Here is a 25130-nt window from a genome sequence, read left to right as displayed (position 1 = left end):
GAATTGAAAAGACACCAAAAATAAACCTAGCATTAAAAGTAAGGCAGATGAATCTGAAAAATTGAAATAAAAGGTTTGGATTTAAAATTTATAAGAAAATTAGTATAGGTTAGAGATAGAAATGAGTAGAAAAAATATATATATTTTTTTGAATTTACATAATAAATTTGATAGTCATTTAGATGTTTGCTATAGCTTTTTTATTTTATTGAATGATGAATTTTAAAAGGGCGACGCTCGTGCAGTAAATTGTTTCCGTTAGCGTATTTTGATTTAAAGACGCTACAGTTAATATATATAGAGAGAGAATATTTATTTTGCAAGTTTTTAAGGGGAGATAATTGTCATGTGTTATTGGCTTTATTTATTATTTGATTTACGAGTCTAAGGGCGGTAATTGGTCTAACTTAATTTATTAAAAAAAAAAAAAAAAATTGTAATTATAAATCACATTACTTAATATATATATATTTAGGCAGCATTTTTTCTGTATGGCATATTTCATTAAATAAAATAGATATTTTTATGTCTATTCTATTTTTGATCCTTTCCAATTTCCGAATAACAGTCTTCACTTCTGGCGGGAACTGGCGGTATAATCACCATATTTATCATAATCCTGGACTATGAATCCTGAAGGATTGGAAAGTACTCGGACGTATGATAAATATGGTGATTACATCACCCAGTTCCTGCCAGAAGTGAAGACTTGTTATTCGGAAGTTGGAACGGATTGAAAATAGAATTAATAGACAAAACATGTCTATTTTATTTAATGAAATATATATATATATATGTATGTATCTGTTAAAAGTCCATATATGCTTCTAGGATAGTGATTTAATGGTTATGAGGGTTTTTTGAAGCATGAAAACGATGTTACTTTTTTGTATTTAATATTTAATATTTTTATTATTTTTTATATTTCGAGCGGACCTCCGCTCTTGGTCACAAAAAAGTATCGAAATTTATATATATACTCTAAAATGGATGATGTCATAGAAGATGAATGGTAGTTTTTGGCAACTTAAGAAAAAATAGAACTAATTTTCATTTCCAAGTTAATGTGAAAGAGTTGAAGAAGCAATAAACGAATTAAACAAAATCAATTTTAAATGTGTTATTTGTTTAACACTAACCCGAATATTCCTAAAAAATCAACTTTTTTTTTTTTTCTTTTGTAAGTCTCCATTTGGTAAAAATATCAATCCAAATTTTGACTTGAAAAATTTTCTTAAAAAATTTTGGAGATAAACCCTCTCTCCATAAAAAATCATCTTGGCTGCAAATAAATAATATAAGTCACTATTTTATTTATTTTTATTTATTTGATAAAAATATCAATCCAAAAATTAAAGTTGTGTAAAGATGTAAAAAATCACACTCTCGGTCGCCAAAATCCGCTTGAACATGCTACGGTGAAGGTTAAACCGGTGTCAACCAAAATCTATCCTTTTTTAAGTGAAGCCAATCAGGATGCTTATTCCTACTGGGTCCATAAATATATCTAGTAATATTTGCATGCAAAAGAATAGACTCAACATTAAATTTTTCAAAGAAAAAAAACAACTTTTACGTTGTCGTTTTGAAAAACTTATTTTGGCTTTTAATGTTCTATCAACCAACGTGTTATAACGGACGCGTTGTGGTTAATGTTTTACAACTTGCATTAAAATGTAATCCTAAAAGTTTTGAATAAATTGTCAACTGCAAATAAATATAATTCATTAATTTAGTAAACTAGGAAAGAAATACTTGTATAAACTATAAAAATATTTACTTTTCTATGCATCTATTGTCGTCACACGGTCAGAATTAGACACAAGGTCGATAGGTATTGTGGAGAAATCTAATTTACTAAAAATAATCTGGTTGAGACAAAAACAGAAATTGCACCAGTCTTTTCTTGAAAGAGGGCAGAACTGGTAATCCACTTTGATCCCAGTATGAAGATCAAAGTTTTTGAATAAAACATTTTGTAGATAAAACAAATTGATAATTTCTTAGATTACAGTTTGTTTAGATATGTTATTGACGTTGGACATGACTTCAAAACAGCTTATTGATTAATAGTTTTTGAATGGAAAATATATACCTAACATAAATACATAAATCATGATTTTTTTTTTTACTTCAGTAATGTCTGAACACATGTAAACTAGATTACCAAACAATTTTATCACTATCCAGAAATTACATTGAAGGAGGGGGAAGCTTTTAAAACAAAACCTGAAACTCTTTATGTTGAAAATAAAAAGAATTATATAAAACTAGCCTGGGTGCCCAACATTGCCCGGGTGTTTGGAGGTGTGTGTTGAGCAAAAATAAAAAAGTGGTAGTAGGCAGGCAGGCAGGCTCGAACTCATACTGTGAAGGAAGAAAAAAATGTAAAAAAAAAAAAAAAATGTGACGTCTTTGCTGTTGCGTCCATCGCCAAACCGGAAGTGCCGAATGTTTAAATTAAGGGTTGTGAATCGAAAAGAGGGGATGACTTTAAAAAAATATTGTCGAAAAAAAGTAACCCCTCCCTGTAGAAAAGTGCCTAGTTGAGGGTGAAGGAATGAATGTTTTTAGCCAATTTTTTGATATTTGTTGTCTGAAGGGTTAAGCTTCAAAACAATACTGATCTTGTGAAAATCCGTCGTCTCTGTCGAAAGTCTTAGGTAGACAAACATACATAGATACTTTTAAGCAGACAGGTGAGATTTATATTATAGATTAAATTTTAGTTAATTTGAAACTAGCAACTATTTTTATTTATTTTTTTTTGCTACTTTTTATAGATTTTCTTTATTTTTGATGAAGAATCTGGCTTACAATATAAATACATACCTTCTTGGCCTTTTTGGTCAAGATCAAAGTGTAGTATCTGTTCTTCAGATGCTGCACTTCCATTTCTTGTTCTCTTTCCGTGGAGGAGAAATCCTTCACGACTGAGACAATTTTTATTTTTGTACCTTTTCTCCACGTTAAAAAACGACCCTGGTGTCTAACTCTGTCCCGTGGGGAGGCATAGTAAATAGGTACAATATAAATACATCAAACTAATTCCTGACTTTTTGACAGACAAGTAGTTTTCTATATTTCTGAATTTATGTAATGGATAAAATGCTAAGTATCGTTGTTTTAAAATGTTGTATATCTGTGTTCATTTCATTTATTGACATTCTTTTATTTTCAGTTTGAAAATATATGTTCATTCAAGCTAAGTAAATAAGAAATAATTGCTAACATTTTTTATGCAATGGGCATACTCAAAGAAAATGGATATATATATATATATATAAAATAAAGAAAAAATGTCAATGAAAACAGAAAATCATGTTTGTCAGATGTCCTGTAAAATAAACACTCCTATATAATTTTTCAACTTTCATGTGTTGTCGTTTTGAAAAACTTGCTGTTTTGGGTGTTTGAAGTTCTGTTAACTGGTGTGTTGTGGTTAATGTTTTATGACTTTGATTTAAAAAAAAAAAAAAACAAACAAAAAAAGTAAGTGATCGACTATAGTCGTGGGCGATCTGAAAGCTTCCTTTTCATTAGTTGCTACACCGAGGTGTAGGGGAGGGCATCACTTTGTTTTTAGGATAACTCAACTTGCCCTTGATTCTCCCCTCATAATGCTGAGCAAGGAGGCATCAAGTATTATTATTTTTTAAGTTTTATGTATGGCTCAACTAGGGTTGTACTGATTACTCGGTAATTGGCAAATTTGCTGATTAATTGATAATTAATTACTTTTCTCTTTCCTATTGAATTTAAATTTCGTCACTATCAGGAAACTCATCAGATTGCACTGACACATTTACATAGTAACTTCCAATTTAACCTAACATTTAATTAAGTATCTGGCCACTATTATGGATTTTTGCCTTTATTAGCTAAAATTACAAAACATAAAGTATAAAGTATAATTTTCAATTCTTACATGAATATAATTAAACAATTAGATAAGAAAAAAGACATTACAAACCAACTACAAAGTACAAATTGTAATTCTTTAAGTGAATAACTATAAGCTGAAGTTCTGCACCTGCTGCTGCTCTACTTCCTCTTCTGTTCTTGCTGCTTGCCTCCACTGCTCTCACAGTCTCCTCAGTATTTAAAGTGGAATACTTATAAGTTGTAATGTAAAAACATTAGAGTTTCTCTATTCTCAGAACGCAGCCTGTTGCTCATAGCTTACCGCCTCTACTAAAGAGCCTCTCACTCTCCACAGATGAAGGTAATGCGGTTAAATATTTTGAGGCCGGTTTACTCAGCAGTGGTAAGGTCTCCTTTTTCCACCACTGAAACAGATCATCACCTCTTGCGAGTAGTTGTAAAGCTATGTAAGTTCTTAACCATTAGGGATTTACTCCTTTTGAGTTTAGATTGTGATTTTGTATTTCTGTTGTAGTTGCAGTCTCCATGTTTAATTCTGCTTCTACCTGCTCAAAGTTTTGATTTGTTACTGTAGGTTTATTCGAACAGGTTTGAAAGAGATACAATTTTACTTCTCCTTTGAACCTCTTGACCCTCAACAAAGCTTGAAGAAATGTATCCTGCAGATTCTGTTTCATTATCATCAGTAGAAATATATGTAGAATCCAATTCTTTGTGTTTTCCATGTTTTGAAATTTAAATTTTTATCTTAAATCTAGGAAAGTAGACAAGTTTTTATCATTTAGATGGGAGGAACATCTTGTTTCCATTGATTCATTGAATTGTTCAACAGTGGTAAAGATTCTACTAAAGTCAGAAATATCAAAATTAGATTGAATAGCTTTTGAAAGAAATAACCCGAAGCTAAAATTGTAGGTATTATCATCGATAAGGTTGAAGTTCTATAATTTGCTTCTTTGGTGATTTCTTTAACTGGACAATTTTTTTTTTTTAACAAGTCCCTATTGGTAAATTGTTAAGGTAGGAATCTTATAACAGCCCAAATTATCGTATGAAAAAAATGAATGGGTATCTTATTAAAAAATTTCAGTTTGTGCAAATCATTTTGTTTCACATATATACCATGAAAAAGTCCTTTCTGATTCTTGTTTACCAGATAAAAACTATTCTGTTATTCTAAACAGCAGCCAGGTTTGTTTGCTTATTTTAAAACCGGTAAACATTAATCAAAAGGGACTTTTTCTGGGCATTCAACGTAAAGCAGAACGGTCCACACCAACTGGAAATAAATCATTTTACAGCATTAACTTAGCATTACAAGCGTATGCTGTATTTTCATGGACATTGGCAATATTACATAGCCAATGTTTTCAACAAGTCATATCTTTTTTATTTGTTGGTCAATTTTTAAAAGAATTACATTGCTGGAAAGAGAATAGAATAAGCATTCCAATGATGTTAATTTATTTTTCTTTTATTCATTCAATGTTTTTATGCTCCAAGTTAAAGATGAAAAACGATAAAAAATTATGACAGCGAAAAAGGAAACTGTTTTTTAAATGTTTACATTTCATACGTTACGTTTGGATACACATGCGCGAGGTTAAATTTGATTGGATGTGGCTGAAATTTTACAGGCTATATAAGTATAGAAGTCCATTTCTTCTGTTTTTTTTTTTTTTTTAAATTTTTTTTTAACGACCATAGGAAGCAAAGTTACGACCGAGCAAAGTTGACGAAGAATATTTCAAAATTTATAAGATAAATCGGTATATATCATCCATTTTCATATAGATAATAGTTTCAGAATTATTTTCATGTATAATGTTTGATAATTATTGTGTGGAAATTTCTTTAAAATATTGTCTTTTATAGAAATTCAAATCGCTTTAAAGGGAAATGGCTCGCTATGTGCTAATCATTGCTGTCAGCGTATTAACGAGTTTGTATTCTCTTAAAAATAGAAAACTGTTTTTTATGCTTTCAAAATGAAAGCAGAAAAAAGTTTCATTTTTTTATTCTGACTTTTTCAATTTAAAAAAAATTTTTCAAATTTGATTTCCAAACTACACTATTTTGTTGTATTTAACGCTTTTAGTGCACATGTACTAAAAGCGTTAAAAAACAAAATGTACTAAGTACATGTGTTTTGTTTTTTAGTGGTAAAAAAAAACAAAAAAAATATAAAAATAAAAATAAAAGATACTTAAATAAATACTTAGATAAATATAAAAATAAAAGATACTTGTGCGCTTATGCTACCATGCTGAAATAGTAACGTTATTATTTAGAAACCCATTCTTAACATGGGGAAGTGTTATATAGGGGTTTCATTGAGAGAGTTTTATTAAGAGTGAGTCTTAGAAAGTCTTAGTGAGATTGATGTTGTAAGGGGGATTGTTCGTTTTATAAAGATATTCATATTTATAAAAACGTTTATACTTAGAAGTGTAGAAAAAAGCTCTTTGAGTGATGAGATAGTGTTCAGACAGTCTTAGTGTTCATTTGTGTATGTAAGATGCGTATGTAATGACATTTTATAACACAGATATATAGACATATAATAACAATTTTCACTTTACCTTTTGGTAGAATCACAACACAAAGACGACGTTTATAAAAACACATGATGGGTTTATTTCTTCTCACGACCGGCCGTGGTTTTCATCATCAAGAATTCAAAGCTTCACATATTAAGTTTCAACAGTGACCGTCTCGCTTCTAGACGTTCAAATCCCAAACTGCAGACTATCGTCTGTCCCCTCAGACTCTCTCCCAGTTTCTCCTTTCTTAACTCTAAAGTTTTCTAACTATATCTAGAACTTCCCATTTTTCCATGACGTCATACACATGTTAAAACATGTGTCTTCTTTCACGTGTTCTGGACATGCGTGTCCAAAACTTTTCCTTTTTTTTACAAAAGGAATTTTAACCTATATTCCCAGTAACCTATATTTCCAATATGTTAAAAACATGTTTATTAAATTATCTTGTAGCTGCATTCTTTCAATTGAATTTTCATAACAAAATTGACAGTGCACATTCTTTTCTTGAAACTATTTTATCTCTAAGCTAAAATAATCGTTTGTTTTACATTCCATTTTCTAATTCTCTCTCGTAATCTATTTCTAAACCTAATTTACGAGGTTCGAATTTCGTCTATGCTATTTCATTTTCATTTTAACTAGTGGTGGGACGATTAATCGGAATCGTTAATCGTAAGAATCGTGTATTTTGGGAGGTATCGGAATCGGAATCGCATCGTTAAAAAATACCTTAATTTTCCGATTCCTTCATTACGAGTCTTTTAGTCTGATGTTGAAAAAAAGAAAAAAATTTCCTGATATTTCTAACCGCAAGAGAGAAATGTAGCATGTTATAAAAAGAAACCAAAGAAATTCATTATTAACAGGGCAATGCTTAGTGCCCCTCCCTTACAAGGTTCATTCATTCAGATCTATTGTGATCAAAACTACAAAAGAGTTAACTTGAAAAGAAGTCTGCAGGGCTCTACATTGCCAGTAAAAATAAAAAAACGCTTATCTTTTTGGCGATTGTTTTTTTTTACTGACAAATCTTCTAATACTGAATGAAAATGCTTTTTCAACTTATATTTTCTTAAAATAAAAGTCAAATTATTTAAACAGTAAACGGTTTAATAGAACAATGTACTTTTTTTCTTTTTTTAAAAGAAGGCTTTTGAAAGAAATATCTCTAAAATGAAATTGATCACGTTGTATTATTTCGCAAAGTTTTGACAGTTGTCAGCTTCTTTTGATGTTTCCAAAAAATCGACCCCATACCTATCTCTTCCAAACCTAAAGTTATTAAATAACCCCTTCGTTAATTCAAGGGTAATTAATTCAATTCAGTCAAGTTTTTTTTTTAATTTCATTGAAATAAAATCCATTTTTAAAATTTTTTTCTCCAGAAAGATAAAACCCTGAATTTGATTATATTAAAAGCAGAATAATATAATCTTTTTTCTAGAATTTTAAATTGAAAATTAAAAGTGTTTTGCGCAGTTTTTTGCCGAACGAAAAAGAAATTAATATATATATTTTTAAAAGGTTTTGTAATCAATCAATTTTTATGTCTAAATAATATTTACGATTAATTAAATAATTTCATTTTAAAAAGTATTTATGAATAGAATTTTACTTAAGACTTATAGTTTAGCAATATTGAACCGCATCAACCACGTGTGAATTGAACACAGTCAACCAAAAAAAAAAATTCAAAAGAAAATGCATATTTGCATTTCATTATGTAAACTTTTATACATTGGTTTCAAAAATTAAATTCTATAAGTTTTTTTTGTTAACTACCGGTTGGTACAATTTACCGCCCCATCCCTTTATATTTTTTTCTTTTTGTCTTTTTTAGCGGATTTTTTTTTTTTTTTTTTTTTTTTTACACAGTGATCACCACTTATCAAGGCCCGGAAGCCACTCAGGGATAAGGGTTATTGCAAGTACATTACGTTAGTGTGGAGATTTGATGAAGTGTTTAATTAGGGGGGCGGTTCATTAGGAATTTGTTAACATTGGACTTGAAGACATCCAAGTTGTAGTCCGGAGAGAAGCAGGCAGACGGAACAGAGTTCCACAGGCGTGCAGTTCTAAGAAAGAAGCTTTGTTCATGGAATCCGCGTTTTGATTTAGGCACAGATATAGAGTGGGGGAAATTTTTCACAGTGGATTCAGCTAGACGGGTGTTTTTCGTGAAAGATTGGCGAGGGGGGACCAGGGATTGGAGTTCAGACGAGCACCTGCCATGAAAATAATGATCAAACAAGGATAGGCTCGCAACGTCTCTTCTGTGGGAGAGAGGTTGCAGGGTAGAGAAAAGAGCATCCCCCACTAAACCACGAAGACTATTTTGTACTCTGTCAAGGCATGATAGGCTGTTTTTGGCAGCTCCTGCCCAGATATGGCAACAGTATTCCATCCTTGGACATACTTGGCTTTTATATAGATAGAGAATTGCATCAGTAGTGAGATATCTTCTGGAGCGGTAGAAGGATCCCACCATCTTTCCAGCGACCTTGGCAACAGACTTGATGTACGTGTTCCATTTCAGATCAGGAGTAAAGGTCAAACCCAGAAGCTTGTCAAAACGCGGGGCCTCACCCAGACGAGAGCGATCCATCACAATTGATGCCAGCTGGGGATCAGAGCGTTGATGATGTAAGGATAGGAGTTTGGTTTTGGATGCATTAAAGGTAACCAGCCACATCTTCCCCCACTGAACCACGCGCTCGAGATCAGAGGAGAGAGAATCCGAGAGAACTTTGTCATTTACAGCCTTTGATGTGTTGCCGTAGATGGTCGTGTCATCAGCATAGATGTCAACGAATGATTTAAGTATGTGTTTAGGGAGGTCATTGATGTAGATCAGGAAGAGAGTTGGGCCCAGGATTGACCCCTGAGGGACTCCAGCATTTATATTGCAGGCCTCCGATTTTTGTCCATCTACCACTACTCTTATGAGCCTATCGGAGAGAAATGATTTAATGATAGAGAACACATTTCCAGTTATACCGTAGCTGGAAATCTTGTGAAGTAGACCCTTATGCCATACCTTGTCAAAGGCCTTTGATATGTCAAGAGCAATTGCCCTAGAAAGGAAGCCTTTGTCAAGGGATTCACTAATCCTGTGGGATATAACCGTCAGCACATCTGCAGTAGATCTTGCAGAGCGGAAACCATATTGTGTGTCACTAAGAAGGTTATTCCTGCTGAGGTGGTTGGCTATTTCTCTATTTAATATGGATTCCAGCAACTTACTCATAACACACAGGAGACTTATTGGTCTGTACTCAGAGGGAGAGGACTTATCACCTGAATTCTTAAACATAGGGCAAACTGATGAGGTTGTCCAGGGGGTCGGAAAGTACTTCTCCTTAAGGCAGCGCTTAAATAGTTTCGTAAGTATGGGAGCAAGTTCTGGTTGAAGCTTTTTTAACACATTAATTGGGATGCCATCAGGGCCAGTTGTCTTACTAGAATCTAGGTTCTTGATTAGCTTGGCGACCTCATGCACGGATATTTGTATGTTACCTAGCTTGTTCTGTGTTGTAGGAGGAAATATGGGGAGTTGATGGCCTTCGTCGCATAGGGTAGAATTAGCTGCAAAGTTCTTTGCAAATAGTTTGGCCCTGTCTGACGCTGACTAGATGACCTCTGGTCCATTGATAATGGTTGGGATAGAACGCACAACGCCAAAGTCCAAAAAAAGTCTTCCATGGAAACTTTTTGAAGTTGATAGGGATGATGAGTTGAAAGCCATTTGCAAAGTCTGTCAAATTAAAATATCGCGAGGAATAAAACCATCTAACATGACCACAACCAACATGTTAAAACATTTAACTATGATGCATCCAAATAAATTGGAGGAGCAAAATAAAAAAGAAAAGGAACAAAAAATTACCAACTAGTCACTCAGAGCAGTTTTATTAGTGAGGGTCGAAATCGCAGTGTCTTTTTTTTTTTTTTTTTTGCCTACGTCACCATCTAGGTGTCACCAATTTTTTTTTACCCTCCTTAACTTCAAAGAGTAAATACAATATATACAACTAAAAAAATAATTTTTAAAAATGCTGATTCTATTCATGAAAAATTCTTTTAACTAGAAATTAAAACTTAGGTAAAGATAGCTGACTGACAGCAACAGGAGCACTGGTTAACTACTGAACCACGTGGAAAATGTGGGGGAGAGGAAAAAAAGGAAATTAAATGATGATAATAAATTATGATAACCGTCTTTGAAAGGCACTAAACTCCTAAAATTTACTTCTTTAAAATTTTAGGCGGCACTCTCCGGCGATTTTAAAGCACTCTCTCTCTCTCTCTCAAAAAAAAAAAAAAAAAAAAAAAATTTAATTTTTAAGTTTGGGAAAGATGTATTTATTATAACCGAATTCTTGTATGAAGACTGGATCTACTTTATTGGACGTTAATTTGTGAGATAAGTAATTTTTCAATGTTTAATATGTTTTTAAAGTTTCAATTATCAATTAAATTTTTTTAATTGCGTTTATTTTTCAATTTATTTAAAAAAACAGGGTTTTAAATGTATTTTTCAAGGTAACAAGCTTCGAAAGAAGTCTAATAAAAAAAAAAATCACTTAATTTTTAATTTCGACAACCCTGAGAATTTAATTATTAAAAAAATATTGAAATGTGACATTTTTTTTATTTAACATTTCTATTAGTTCAATTAATTTTCTTTCAATAATTCATTTCACTCAACAAACTTCATTTTTTTTTTTTGATCGTTTTCTGTAATTTTGGTAATTATGTTTGTTCAATTTTATCTAGTATTTCATTTGTTTTTTATAGTGGTATCATTTTTATATGTGTTCCTTTGATATACCCTATTTCAAAATTAGTTTGGCTAAACTTATTCTTCACGTTAGAAACAACGTGTAAAAGCAATGAAAAAGTAAGAAAAAATAATAGGTGTTAACTACTCCTTGTGAATTATGGAGGTCTGAAGAACTGCCGTCACAAATACAACTATCAATAGCCAAACAAAAAATCGTCGTTTTTGAAATTCCTTTAATTGTAACTTTTCGCTATACCTACCTTTTTGGTATAAAACACAAAAACTTTCGATTAATGGTATTTCTCATATACGGTCGTTAACTTTGGAAAGGTTATTTTGTATCTACGGCGCCATGTCACATGGTATATTGTTTTTTTTTTCATTACGCACGTTCATTTATAAATTATTAAATTAAATATTTATCTTTTTTATATTTAATTAGTATATATTTTCTTTCTCTTCCGCTATATTTTTTTTATTTAATTCATTAAATCTGTTAATTATGAGGACCAAAATAATGAATTGTGTATATTTATTCTCTAATTTTCTTGTTTTTGTTCTGTTATATAAATTCTATTTTATTTGTTTTTTCTCTGAAGGATAAATTCTATTTTCTTTGAGTTTTTTTTCTGTATTCCAATTAAGTAAAATAAATTTTCTCTAAAATAAATTTTGCTAAGTTTTCCGTTTAGTTTATTATATAATAATTTTATTTAAACCAAAACACGACGGTGTACTGGTGTAGACATAAAATATCTCTTCCAAAGTTAGGGAACCTATTTGGGAACTACCGACCATAAGTATAAAACTACCTGATATATTTCAAAACAATAATTCCCTAGGAATCGGAATCGGAATCGTACTTGGTATCGGAATCGTTAATCAATATTTTCCTGGAATCGGAATCGTATAAAAATTAGGAATCGTCCCAACACTAATTTTAACTAAATCTCTCTATTTTTTATACTTACATGAAAAGGGGACAGCCCTTATCATGTAACAGAAGGAAGAGTGTTTTGTTAACTATTCTGTACTTTCACCTAACAATTAAATAAAAAAGATATCATGAAACTTGAATTTATTTATAACTCATTGTCTAGACCATATTTTCCAATCTGTAAAACCAACCCGTTTTTTTTTTTTTTTTTTTTTTTTTTTTTTTTTAAGATATCTAAATAATAATAATTAGACGGTTCGATAAAGAATTTCATTGTGATGCATTTTGTAAATTTTTACTTTGTCTCCACCTTAACATTTTTCTTTAAAATGACTCTCTTAAGGTTTTCAGATATGCTGAAAACGAATATCGCATTTAAATTTTCCGCAAATACGTAGCTTTCTGGATATTAAGCAATGTCATTTCTTATGCTATTGCTGGTGGCCATCTTGGTACATGCGTTTGTGCATAGTTTCTCGGATTAGGTTTGCGTGCTTGCGTGTACCAAGATGGCAACCAGTGATAACATAAGAAATAACATTGCTTAATATCCAGAAAACCACTACTTATTTTCAGAAAATTTAAATGAGATATTCGTTTTCGGCATACCCTAAAGCCGATAAAAGTAATCATTTTAAATGTTAAGGTGGAAACCAGGTAAAAAATTATCGTTTTATTTGTTTGTTTACATAGTTGAATTTTCAGTAAAACAACAGAATAGAAATGACAAAAATTACCATCAACTGGTGAATATATAGTTGTTGCTTATCAGGATTCCTGGTATCCTGGTACTGTGAAAGCTACATGAAGGATTCATGTAGAGTACGATTTATGGTTGCATCTCGGAAAATAGGGGTATATTTGGGGCAGATAGAGAGGATTTACAAAATTGAAAATTGGACTGGTCCCAAGATGCATAAATTCTGGTCAACTATGGGAATTTCCATCTTTTACAGAAATCCAAAATCTATATGAAAAATTTTCTTCGATTTCTTTCTGAGATTAATTCATATCTACTCAATTTTTTTTTTCTTTGAGGGGAGTAGTAAATACCGGCCATGAATGCTCTTTAAGTGGTGAGGAGGCAGGAAAATGCCTATTCTCAATAAAACTATATTTAAATATCACTATAATACTTAGTTTTGTTCATAAATAGACACCCACTCTATGATACCATGCGCCAGTTTTTAAAAAAATTGAAATTTGTACATCTGAATTTATAATTCATGGCTTATGGTAAAGAGATACATCAAATTTGACTGCATAATCAGAAAGAGCACACAATTTTACATAAGAGTGCCAAGTTTCACGAGAATAGCTTGAAAAATAAATAAATGATGGTGAAATTATTGAATTTCTTGAAATGTTGAGGTCTGTAATTTAACCCACTTTTTCTAAAGAAAAATGTCCACCGAAAAGCCTAAATTTTGGCACTTATAATTCTCATAACTTTTGAACTACTGATCGTATTTGCATAATTCAAACTGTTTTCGGCATCTTTTACATATCTCTTTTCATGCAAGTTGATAAAATAACAATTATCTAAAAAGAAAACATCAACTTGTAATGCTAGTTAACTTGAACAAAGCCAATACAAAAATAAAATAAAGATGTTAAAACAATATAAAACAATAGTACCTATGCAGAGAACTTTTTGGAAACCCATTTTTTAACATGTGTAGGAGAGGGTGTTTTTTTAACGAGTCTGTACTTTCACCTAACAATTTAATATACAATACAAAACACGTGATTTGTGCTACAAACATTGAAGATGGACAACTGAAGTTTTTTTTCTCTATATGTGTTTGACTGGTGAAGGGGTTGAGGGAACCACCTCAAATGGACGAATGTGATCAGTGCCAAGTGAAGAATTCAACAGAATCACAAAGAAATACCAATCATATAAAGAACTCTATCGTTGATAATATGCAGCTTTCTCTTTTATTAAAATTAAATTGATGTTGAACATGTACGTTTACTTAATTACATCGCCATGATGAACAAATAAAATTATTACATTTTCTTGAGGATACTATTTAAGAAGTACCTAGTGTAAAGAGCTGACATTTGGACGAATAGCATTCTACGATATGTATTGGTTAGGCATGCAATATTTCAGATCTGTATCGTTTAATAATTTTTTGTGATGCGATTTTGAAATATGTTTATGAGATTTGGTACTTTTTCACCACCAAAATTGAACATATCAGCATTTTAGCGACTTATAATTAAGTTGCAGCTGAAGTTGTTTAAAAAAAAAAAATAGGCATAATAACCATTATGTATAGAATTATATTGAATGTTCACATTTACTGTCTTTTAATTCAGTTTTATTTGATGATACTTTAAAAATTGTCCATCAGTGTAATTTTTCTATTTTAAATGATGCAATGTTTACTTTTCACACCTCAAAAATTAAGGCTGAAATTAGAAATAATTGTACTTTTACTTCGTATTGTCTTCTTATACAAAGAGTGATGAAGGCATCTTTTGCGACATTTTTACTCGTTACTTTTTTGTCAGTTGCTTTCAAAGTTGTCATGTTGTAATTTACGCAGGTTCGTGCTTCTTCATCCTCAGCTGCTTCTTCATCCTCAACTGCTTCATTATCATCAGTGGAAAGTAAATGTAGGATTCAATTCTAAATATGTTTTATATTTCAATCTTTTAAAATTAATATTTGCATTGTGAGTCTAGGAAAGTAGACATACACAAGTTTTTATCATTTAGATCAGATGAAAATCTTGTTTCCATTGATAAGCTGAATTGTTCAACAATGGTGAGGATTCCATTAAAGTCAGAAACACTAGAATTAGATTGGACAGCTTTTGACAGAAATAACCTCAGAGCTAAATTTGTAAGTATCATTGATATGGTTGAAGTTCTGTGACTTGCTTTTTTGGTGATTTCTTCAAATCTACTCAGGAACTGGATATTTTCTCAAACAAATTCCCATTGGTAAGTTGTTAAGATAGGAATCTTATCAACAACTCTCATTACAAGAGCTTTTCATTGTTCTTAATTTATTTTCAGTATATAATTTGTTGAATTCCACCATGTGGTCACACTTTGAATGAGTTTTTCCATATTAAGCTGATTTTATATTTTAGTTAATTTGCTAATTGCTAATAGAAAGCGACTTAAGTGAGAAACTGTATTTCTGTTAGATGTAGTGGTTGTCTTCACAAACTGAGTTACAATGTATGATAGTTATTCTAAATCACATTCTCTGACATTAGCAACTATATTTGTTCCTGAATCCGGCAAGACTAAGAAAACTTTATTGAAGATTTTATACTCATTCAGAACATTGTGCAATTCTTCACTTATTATTGCACCTGTTTGTGTACCAGGGAATGGAACAACTCTAAACACAGCGCTGCACTATTTAAAATAATTTGAAAGCCAATGACTTGTCAAACTCAGAAAGGGAGCATTCTGTCCAAATGTCTGTAGTTCATAAAATGTTGCTAATTTCACCAAGAGACAGTTGAATTTTTGTTTTACTGTAATAAAGCGAAAATTATTTTACAGTGAAGTACTTTGATGGAATGCTGTAATTTACAATAAACCTGTTTGCAATAAACCTATTAAATCCAATGTCAGATGTTACAGAATATGGTTGAATATCAACAGCAATCATTTCTCTTCTCACATAATGGATCTTTTGTGACCTGTGATCATTAGTATTCCAAACTTTCTTTTTGACCAATATTGTTTCTGTAGTAGTTTAGTATTTCACTGGAGGCTCATAGTTGCTGCTACTTTTTTCCGGAATGTCTGTCCCTGAATATTCATTGTGTTTCTTTTTCTTATCTGCAACTTTTGCTTCTTTTGAATGAACATTTCTAAGATGGTTTAACATATTAGTCATCGTAAAACGTTTTTCTTGATTTGCCACACTTTGATGTCATGGTTTGATAAAACTTGCAAGCAGCTGTATTCTTATTCTTTGTATTGACATCAAAATACTTCCAGCAGAAACTGGTTGCCAGAATGGTTGAAGGTTGTTGTCAATATTTAGTTAATTCTTTGCATATTGAAATTGCATATGTCTGATATGTAATTAGTAATTTATCTCAATAAAATATACATTATCTAAACCAAAAAAATATGTAATGGAAGCAAGAGTCCAAAAATGAGGAACAAGAGTATGACTGATGAAGAATACTTTATTTTCAGTTCGCCCATCATCTCAATCCCTCAACATGAAAACTGAAAGATGAAGTGATAATTTTCTTTGACAGTGATTTGAAGTACAAAAATAACGTAAATTCAATAGGAAGAGAAAGGACTTAAATTTTGCATATGCTTACATTTATTTGCCTTAAATTCATTGCAGTTGTGAAAGTCTACATGTTAACAGCGCATCATGCCTGTTATTTGATATGGTGTAGATGATGCATGTATGTTTGATTAAATTTTCACTGGCAAGCAAAACTTGTCTTCGTTTACAATATAATTAATATTAGTATTATTTATGACAACAAAATTTGCTGATAAATCGGCATTAGAAAACCTATTAAGCAGTCAATTATTAAAGACCGAGTGATCGGTAATCAGCCAATTTGATAATCGGTACATCCATAGACTCAACTGAAGATTGAACCCGGGCCTCCCGACATATATTAACATGTTAAATGTAATCCTGAAAGTTTTGAATAAATTGTTGACTGCAAATAAATACAATTCGTTAACAATTTAGTAAACTAGGAAAGAAATACTTGCATAAATTTTTTATTTAAAAAATTTTTTTAATTACATTTTCGCCCCAAACAAGCCACTTTGGTGTAGGGGGCTGCTATCAATTATTAAAATATTTACTTTTATATGTACTTATTGTTGTCACAAGGTCAGAATTAAAGACAGGAATTTAGTCTGATTGAGATAAAAACAGAAATTGCACCAGTTGAGAAGAATATCTCCTCCCTTTCTTCATATCTGTACAGATACTCCACTTGTATCCAAGCATGGAAGTTGGAGTCAAGATGTTTTTGGATAAAACATCTGGTAGAGAAAACAATGAATAATTCTTAATTTGCGTTTGTTTATATGTGTTATTGATGTTGCCAGTTACTTGATGACAGCTTATTGATTTTAAATAAAAAAATATTTATTTAACAAAATAAATACGTAAATCATCTGATTTTTCTTTTCAGTTGGTAACGTTTGAACACATGTAAACTAGAAGATTACCAAATCAACTTTATAATTATGGAGTGTGGAGGGGAGGGGTGTAGCTTTTAAATACAAAACCTGAAACTGTTTGTTTAAAATAAACAGAATTATATAAAATTAAACTTTAGTTAATTCGAACTTGTAACTATTTTTTTTTTTTTTTGTGTTCGCTACATTTTATAGATTTTTAAAAAATTTTGAGTGAAGAATCTAATTTACAACACAAGGCTCTATGGACAAATTTATCTTTAGTTGACATTTGACTACTATTTTCGTTTTCTAGCCAAATCGAAAAGTTACTAGCTAAATCCACATGATTTTTAGAATATGACATCTTTATTCTGTGACGAGTATGTACATCATAAAGATTTTTCTGTGTTTTTTTTAATAAGTGTAATCTATATATCTATAAAAGTGAACGTGTCCGTGTGTCTGTCTGGGTGTCTGTGTACATTTCCCTACACAATAACTCTGTCAATTTTAAGTCTACAGACTCGAAATTTGAATTCTATCAAAGCAAGATAGAGCGCACTGAGCAACTCCTGCTAAGATGTTGCAACAGTATTCCATTTTAGGACGTACTTGGCTCTTGTACAGATAGAGAATTACATCGGCAGTGAGATATCTATTAGAACAGTAGAATGATCCAACCATTTTTCTAGCAATCTTGGCAACAGATTTGATGTATGTGTTCCATTTCAGATTAGGAATGAAGGTCAGTCTCATAAGCTTGTCATGACATAGTGCTTCCCTCAAGACGAGAGCCATTCATTTCAATTGATGGTAGTCAGGGCGATTTTGATGAAAAGAGAGAAACTTGTTTTTTGATGCATTAAAATTAACCAGCCACCTTTTTCCCCACTGCACAATATGTTCAAGGTTAAAAGAAAGAGAATCAGAAAGATCTTGGTCGTTGCTGGTCTTTGAAGTGTTGCTATAGAGTGTGTTGTCATCTGCATAATTGTTTACGAACAATCTAAGAATGTGATTTGGGAGATCATTGATGGAGATCAAGAAGAGAGTTAGGCCCAGGATGGAACCCTGAGGGATGTCAGCGTTAATACTATAAACTTCTGATTGCTGCGCATCAATCACCATTCTTATATCCTATCAAAGAAAAAGGATTCAATAACAAAGAGGACATTTCCAGCTGTTCCCTAGCTGGAAATTTTGTGAAGACCTTTATGCCATACCCTATCAAAATCCTTGGCTATGTTGATCTAATGCCTTAGAGATGAAACCCTTGTCGAGAGATTTACTAATCCTGTGTGATGTTACAGTCAGCACATCAACTATTGCATGTTGATGCATAGGTTATTTCTGCTGAGGTGGTTGACCACTTCTCTATCACACATTCTAGCAACTTACTCATGACATACAGGAAACTGATTGGTTTGTATTGAGAGGGAGATGACTGATCTCCACAATTTTTAAATATAGGACAGACTGAAGTTTTTCAGGGTGTTGGGAAGCATTTCTCCTTATGACAATATTTAAGTTGTTTTGTTTTTCATTACAATGTCAACATTTAATTTAGGGAAAAACTTAAAAAAAAGCAAAAAAACAACAAAAAAAAAAAACGATGAACACATCTATTTTTTAATTTTTTATTATTTAAAAAATATTTTGGACAAAATGTTTCAATAAATAAACAAATCGTTGTCTTTATCTGTCAAAACTGAAAATAAAGGTTGTGTCTGCTGTAAGCATCCTAAATTCTTGTTTTATTATCCATTTGTTTATATTATGCACAGCCTACTCAGGGGTAGGGGGGGGGGACTGGTGTAAACCTGAAGTTATCTTTCATTTTGATCATTTTCTGAGGTTCTTCAAACATAAATGATCCATTTTATTCTCATAAAATTTGTTATCCTCACACATTCTTATAATTTATCTCCAAATTAACTTTTTTATATTATCCCCCCCTTTTTTCTTTCAGATGTTGAATATGAAACTGAGAAAACCTTACACAACAGCCAGCATTTGGTCATCAGGCAAAATAATGTGTACTGGAGCGACAAGGTACTCTTCTTGACATTATTTTCCAATAATAGAACATTTTTATTTATTTATTTTTTTTTGATTGGAATCCTTTGAGATGAGTAATTTTATATTGATTTGCGAACTGTTATCCCCATCTTCATAGTTGTTGTTTCACCATGTTTCGGCCAACTATTCCTCTAGCATTCTTCAGGTGGTTAACTGCGATGGGACAGAGATACTGAGTCGCTTAACTATATCCTCAGTAATTACTGCCTTCCAGAGTTGTCGTCTCACCACGTTTTGGCTAACTAATCTTCTAACCAGCTTTGGGTAGGATTGAAACCACTATCTTTAAACAATGCTCATCTGGAACCATAGAGATTCAACGCCTTATCCACTGCACCACGGGCTCTAAAGAAGGCCAGAGGATTAATTGGTCGAAACATTGTGAAACAACAACTATAAAGATGAGGATAAAAGTCCGCAAATAAAATAAAGGACATTTTTTTTTTTTTTTTTTTTTTAAATTAAAATTTTCATTTTTGTTACTGCTTAGATGATAAATGTTGCCTTAAAGTTTTCAAAGCTTTACTCGTTTGTTTCTGCTTATAAAATGCAGAAATGCCGGGTTTGTTGGTGGAACGAGTTTGATGATTTAAAACCCGGAACCTACACATGAAACGATTTCATCACTGATGACTGACGGGGGAGCATCTCTGGGATCTATTTTACAATTAAAGTTCTTCATTACTTGCCTCTTGAAATATTTATTGCTTTTAAAGAAAAAAACAATTTTTCAAATAATTTAATAAACAAAATTAATTCTGAAATATTTATTGCTTTTAAAGAAAAAAACAATTTTTCAAATAATTTAATAAACAAAATTAATTCTGAAATAAAATGTCTTGCATTTCATCCAAGAAAAAAGTTAGCTTGAATTTTCATGAGCGTCTTCATTCTTTAAAATATATTTTTATATCAACGAACAACATGGAAAAAAAATCCCATTCTCTTTATACAACCTGTTTATCACAGTAAAATGTTGTCTACATAAAAGTTTTTGAAAATTATCACTCTTTTGGACATCCATATTTTTACATATATTTTGCAATTACACTTTTTAATTGTTCATATTTTTATTTTTACAAGAGAGTCATCACTTATCAAGCCCCTAAAACCACTTGAGGATAAGAGTTAATGAGTGTAAGGTGGTAGTGTAGTGATCGTTAATCGTGTAGATTGGGTAGAATTTGATTATTTAAGAGGATGGTTCAATGAGAACTTGTTTACATTGGATTTGAATGATTAAATTTTTTTTTTTTAATTTCCTTTTAAAATATCAATATTCTAATAAAATATGTACGTTTGAAGCCAAAACAACGCATTATTACAAAATAAAGACATTTATTTTGTTTGAAATTTATATTGAAATTCATATATTTCGAAGGAAACCTTCATCTTCAGTATGACTTTTTTTTTTTATGTATTTTATTTTATTCAAACTCAACCAGCGCTTCTAAGGAACAAAAATCTTAACGTAAATTCCATGTGACCAAACGCACCGTTCCGAGATTTAAAAACCTACCGTAAAAACAACAAACAGACAACATGGCAAAAAAAAAAAAAAGAAAAGAAAGACATACTGAAGATGAAGGTTTCCTTCGAAATATATGAATTTCAATATAAATTTCAAACAAAATAAATGTCTGTTTATTTTGTAATGTGTTGTTTTGGCTTCAAACGTATACAATACATATTTTATTTAATCAAATTCAACTAGCGCTTCTAAAAAAGGAACAAAAATCTTAACATCAATATTATTATTTTTTGCAAATATTTTTTTCATACATATATATTTTTTTTTTCATTTGTGAAAAACCTATTCAAATTTTAGAAGGGAATTCGGTTTTTTATGTCTGGTTAATGTAACTAGTTTCTCTAATTAAATTTTTTTTTTTATAACCATTTTTGAAATGTATTTTCATAATTTTACATTAATTTTACATATCAAATTGAATGCTTTGTTAAAAAGTGAACAGTTTTTCTTAAAAGATTCAATAATCTGAAGTTTTGGCATTAAGAGAATATAAAACAACAAAAATTAGACAACGGTTAAGAAACCTTTGAGAAATGTCCAGTCCAGGATTGAGAGATTGGAACTTGGTTTTTGTCCAAAATTTCCCCTCTATTAAAAAAAAAAAAAATGGAGATATATCTGATGTATGAACCTGTGATGAAAGAAAAATATCATCTTTCAAAAATCATGTAAATTGCTCAAGTAGTTTTATTTATCAATAAAAAAGTTGTTTTGAAATGATTGATGCGAATTCGCAGGCATCACAACAAATCAAGTAAATATGTATTGCTAAGTTATCTCCCTTTATTTCTTATTTTTTTGTTTTTGTTTTCAAAGTGGCGAGTGAATCTGTTACTCCACTGATACTTATAAAACTATTTGATCAATTTACATGATTTTTGGAATATAATAATTTTGTTTCATGATGTACATCATGCAGATTTTTCTTTATTTTTATTTTATGGCACATAACCATGTATTCATAAAATAGTTATTTGGTATGTGCTTCATTGCTGTGTGATTATGTTTTTTTTTTTTTCTATAGGAGCTGGAAGTGATTTATCTTTTTCAGGTAGCAGAGCTTTACGTTGCTGGTGAAACAATTGCATCTACCAGTGATTTTTTTCTAAGTAGCAACTAGAAATAATAAAATGTTTATTTTTTAGCAATTATGTTTTTTTTTCTTTTTTACCAACAATTTTCCATAGTTCATTGCTGAGTAAAAATATCTTTTCAACTTTTTTTTTTTTTTTTTTTTTTTTTACAAAACAAGCAAATTTTTTTATTTTTATTTTTTATGGCACATGACCATGTATTCATAAAAAGGTAAAAACATCTGAAGAAATTCAAATTTTTATACTTTCAAGTCTCAACATAAAATTCAGTACATATTTAGAATGACACTTATTTAAAAAAAAGCAAAAATAAAAATCTTTCTGATGTACATACTCATCACAGAATGAAGATGTAAATATTCCAAAAGTCACGTAAATTGATCAAGTAGTTTTTTTTTTTTTTTATAATCCAAGAAATCAAATTTTATGATTTCTAGCAATTAATAAAGTAATAATAAAATAGCATGGTCTGTAAATTTCGTTAGTTGAATGGAGTTCTACGCCTTTGAATTTTAACACATTCTAAAACAATATGGCTGCTCCCATCTCTCTCCTCATTTCTTCCTAAAATTTGATTTTCTTATTGAAAAAATATCAAATTACTTAATCAAGTTAAGTAATTTTTGAAATGACATCTTCGTTTTGTGACCAGTACAAAAGATTTGTCTGTATTGTTGTTTTAAAATAGGTGTAATTCTAAATAAGCACCTAAAATTCTTTATAAATTGAAAAAATTATTTGTTAGAAATTAATTTTCAATTAGTACTTAAATGCTTCCTTTCCAAGAATTTCCACAAATTTTTAAATAAAATCATTTTTTTTAGATGCACCTAAAAATGGACGCTTGTTTGAAGTTTCTTGGATATGAGGGAGATAACTAGCATTTATTAATAAAAATGTTTGTTTTGAGACAAAAATAAAAATTGCCTTTGTCTAGAAAGATTTCTCAACTAACCAAGGACAGAACAGATAAAGTGTACAGATACAATACTTTGCATCATTTATTTTCACTAAAGTATTAAAATACAAGTTGAATGTTTCATGTAAGAATTTCTAATTTTTTAAGTGAATAATCTTGTTCTTTTGATTGTTTTTTCTTTTTTTAATAAACTCTAGTTTTGTAATTAGAAAATGTTATGCTTTAAGTATTTTTTTTTATATTACAAAATTGAAATTTAAGATTTTTCTTTTTAGTTTTCTTTATTAAATTCAGGACCCCCCCCCAATTCTCTAACATAAAAGTATGTTTTTTATCAGTGAGTAAACATTTTACATTGGCTAATCGAACAATTTAAAACTGAAATGAAGTTAATTACAATTATGTAGTATCAGTTTGAAAAAAAACTTTGACAGTCGACTCTTTTGAAAGTATGAAAACACTGGTAAACATATTGCAAAAACGTAAAAACTACACATTTTGTCAGTAAATTTACTGGATATTTCTAAATGACATCTTTCGAAATTTAACAGGTAAAAATTGATGCGAATGTAATGTTTTTATGAGGTTGTTTCAAGTTTAGTAATTAATATTGGCACTGATGAGATCTTTAAACTTGTTTGTTATTGACTGACTTATTCTAAATGATATTTGTCACGTGACAATACCATTGAATGTAATTGTTGATGAAATTTCCAAATTTTCTTCCATAAATTTCATCTGTATCATAGGAATATATAACGTAGGGAGATGTATGCATTATTTCAATTCTTTGGACTACTGTCCTCATCTTGAGTGCCATTTACACAACGTTTTGGTCGATTTAACCTCTGACTTTCTTCAGGTGTATCTTGTCAAAGAAGGTCAAAGGTTACATCGATTAAAATGTGAAATGACGTTCAAGATGAAAACAATAGTCTAAAGAAACCAAATAACCAAGCCTTATCTAAAAAAATTCAGAAACTGTAATAGGACAATGTGTGCTGAACAGGAGACTTTGTTGGTTTGGTCACATTGGATGAGAGTTGTTTGATTAGTAAGTGTAGAACAAATTGGGTTGCAGGGAAAATTTAAGGAATACAGGGGAGAAAAGTGTTAAGGATGGATTTGAAAGAATGATAAAGACCTGGCTATAAATAGGTTAGTTTGAAAGTCAATTTCTAAAAGTTTATTAGATGCCACCATGTTAGACCAAATTTGAGGACAACGAATACATTAGCACCATCCTTATTACACAAACATTTACACAATTGCTTGTCATGACTTTAATAATTTACATTATTATATTTGTGACACTATCCCACCTTTTTTTAAATTTCCAAAAATTTTCAAATATTTAATAATGTATGACAAATACTGACCCATAGGCAACCGATTGGGTCACATGATAAGGAGGAAGAAAGTCTAGAATACGAATCTAGTTTATTGAAGAAAATATAAAGCTAAGAGAAAGCCAGAAACGAAGCTACATATCAGAATATATAAGGGGAAATAACTCCTATGCCTTGCACTTGTTGGTGCAGTATATTAAAATTATGTTCAAGGAAATATATGAAACGTTTTATTTACTGACAGCTGATTTCAATTTTGTTTTATATTATTATTTTTTTTTTTTTTCAGTGAAGATGAAGCTAAACTTGCTGCTCGTCGTTTTGCACGTCGTCTCCAGAAATTGGGGTTTAATGTTAAATTTATTAACTTTCGAGTTGTCAATGTCCTTGGTACCTGCTCATTACCATTTGGAATTAAAATCAACAATTTCTCAAAACAGTACCCTCAAAATGCCAGGTACAGTTATTTATTTCTAATTATATATGTGTATTGACACATTTTTGTATCTTTAAAACAAAAAAGGTTTTATTCTCATCCATTGCAAGTAACTTCAAAAGAAATAAAAAGTAACTTCAAAAGAAAAAAAAAAAAACTGAATATGTATAAATAACAGTTGTTAGATTGGCCTTTTTATGGCTTAAAAAAAAAAGGGTTTGGCCTTAAAAAAGCTGGTTTAAAACATTCATTATTGTCTGACAACCCTGGTAAAAGATTAAATTCACATAGAACATAAACTTTTTTTCTGTAAAAGTAGGCTGCATCTGTTGACTGACGACAAAAGTATTCTAGAAAAATTTATACAAAAAAAAATTCTTGAAGAAATTGAAATTCAGGTAATCTTGCTAAAACTGTCAGATT

General features: G+C 30.6%; 1 protein-coding gene and 1 pseudogene across 1 annotated transcript in view; both read left to right on the top strand.

The window, feature by feature from the left end:
• LOC145295885 (TATA box-binding protein-like 1) overlaps positions 1–25130 on the top strand; it is an 80655-nt gene that overhangs the window by 45043 nt on the left and 10482 nt on the right. Inside the window, exons 2-3 of the mRNA XM_080141637.1 lie at positions 19269–19351; positions 24561–24728. Coding sequence (XP_079997763.1) covers positions 19269–19351; positions 24561–24728 — 251 coding nt within the window. The remainder of the gene's footprint in view (positions 1–19268; positions 19352–24560; positions 24729–25130) is intronic.
• On the top strand, positions 2829–2962 carry LOC145296463 (U2 spliceosomal RNA; annotated as a pseudogene).

This window comes from Euprymna scolopes, chromosome 16 (genome assembly GCF_053919585.1).
Source record: "Euprymna scolopes isolate OS-2025 chromosome 16, ASM5391958v1, whole genome shotgun sequence".
Taxonomy (NCBI): domain Eukaryota; kingdom Metazoa; phylum Mollusca; class Cephalopoda; order Sepiida; family Sepiolidae; genus Euprymna; species Euprymna scolopes.
Note: the sequence above shows the minus strand (reverse complement) of the source record. Positions and strands in the feature narration are given on the sequence as shown.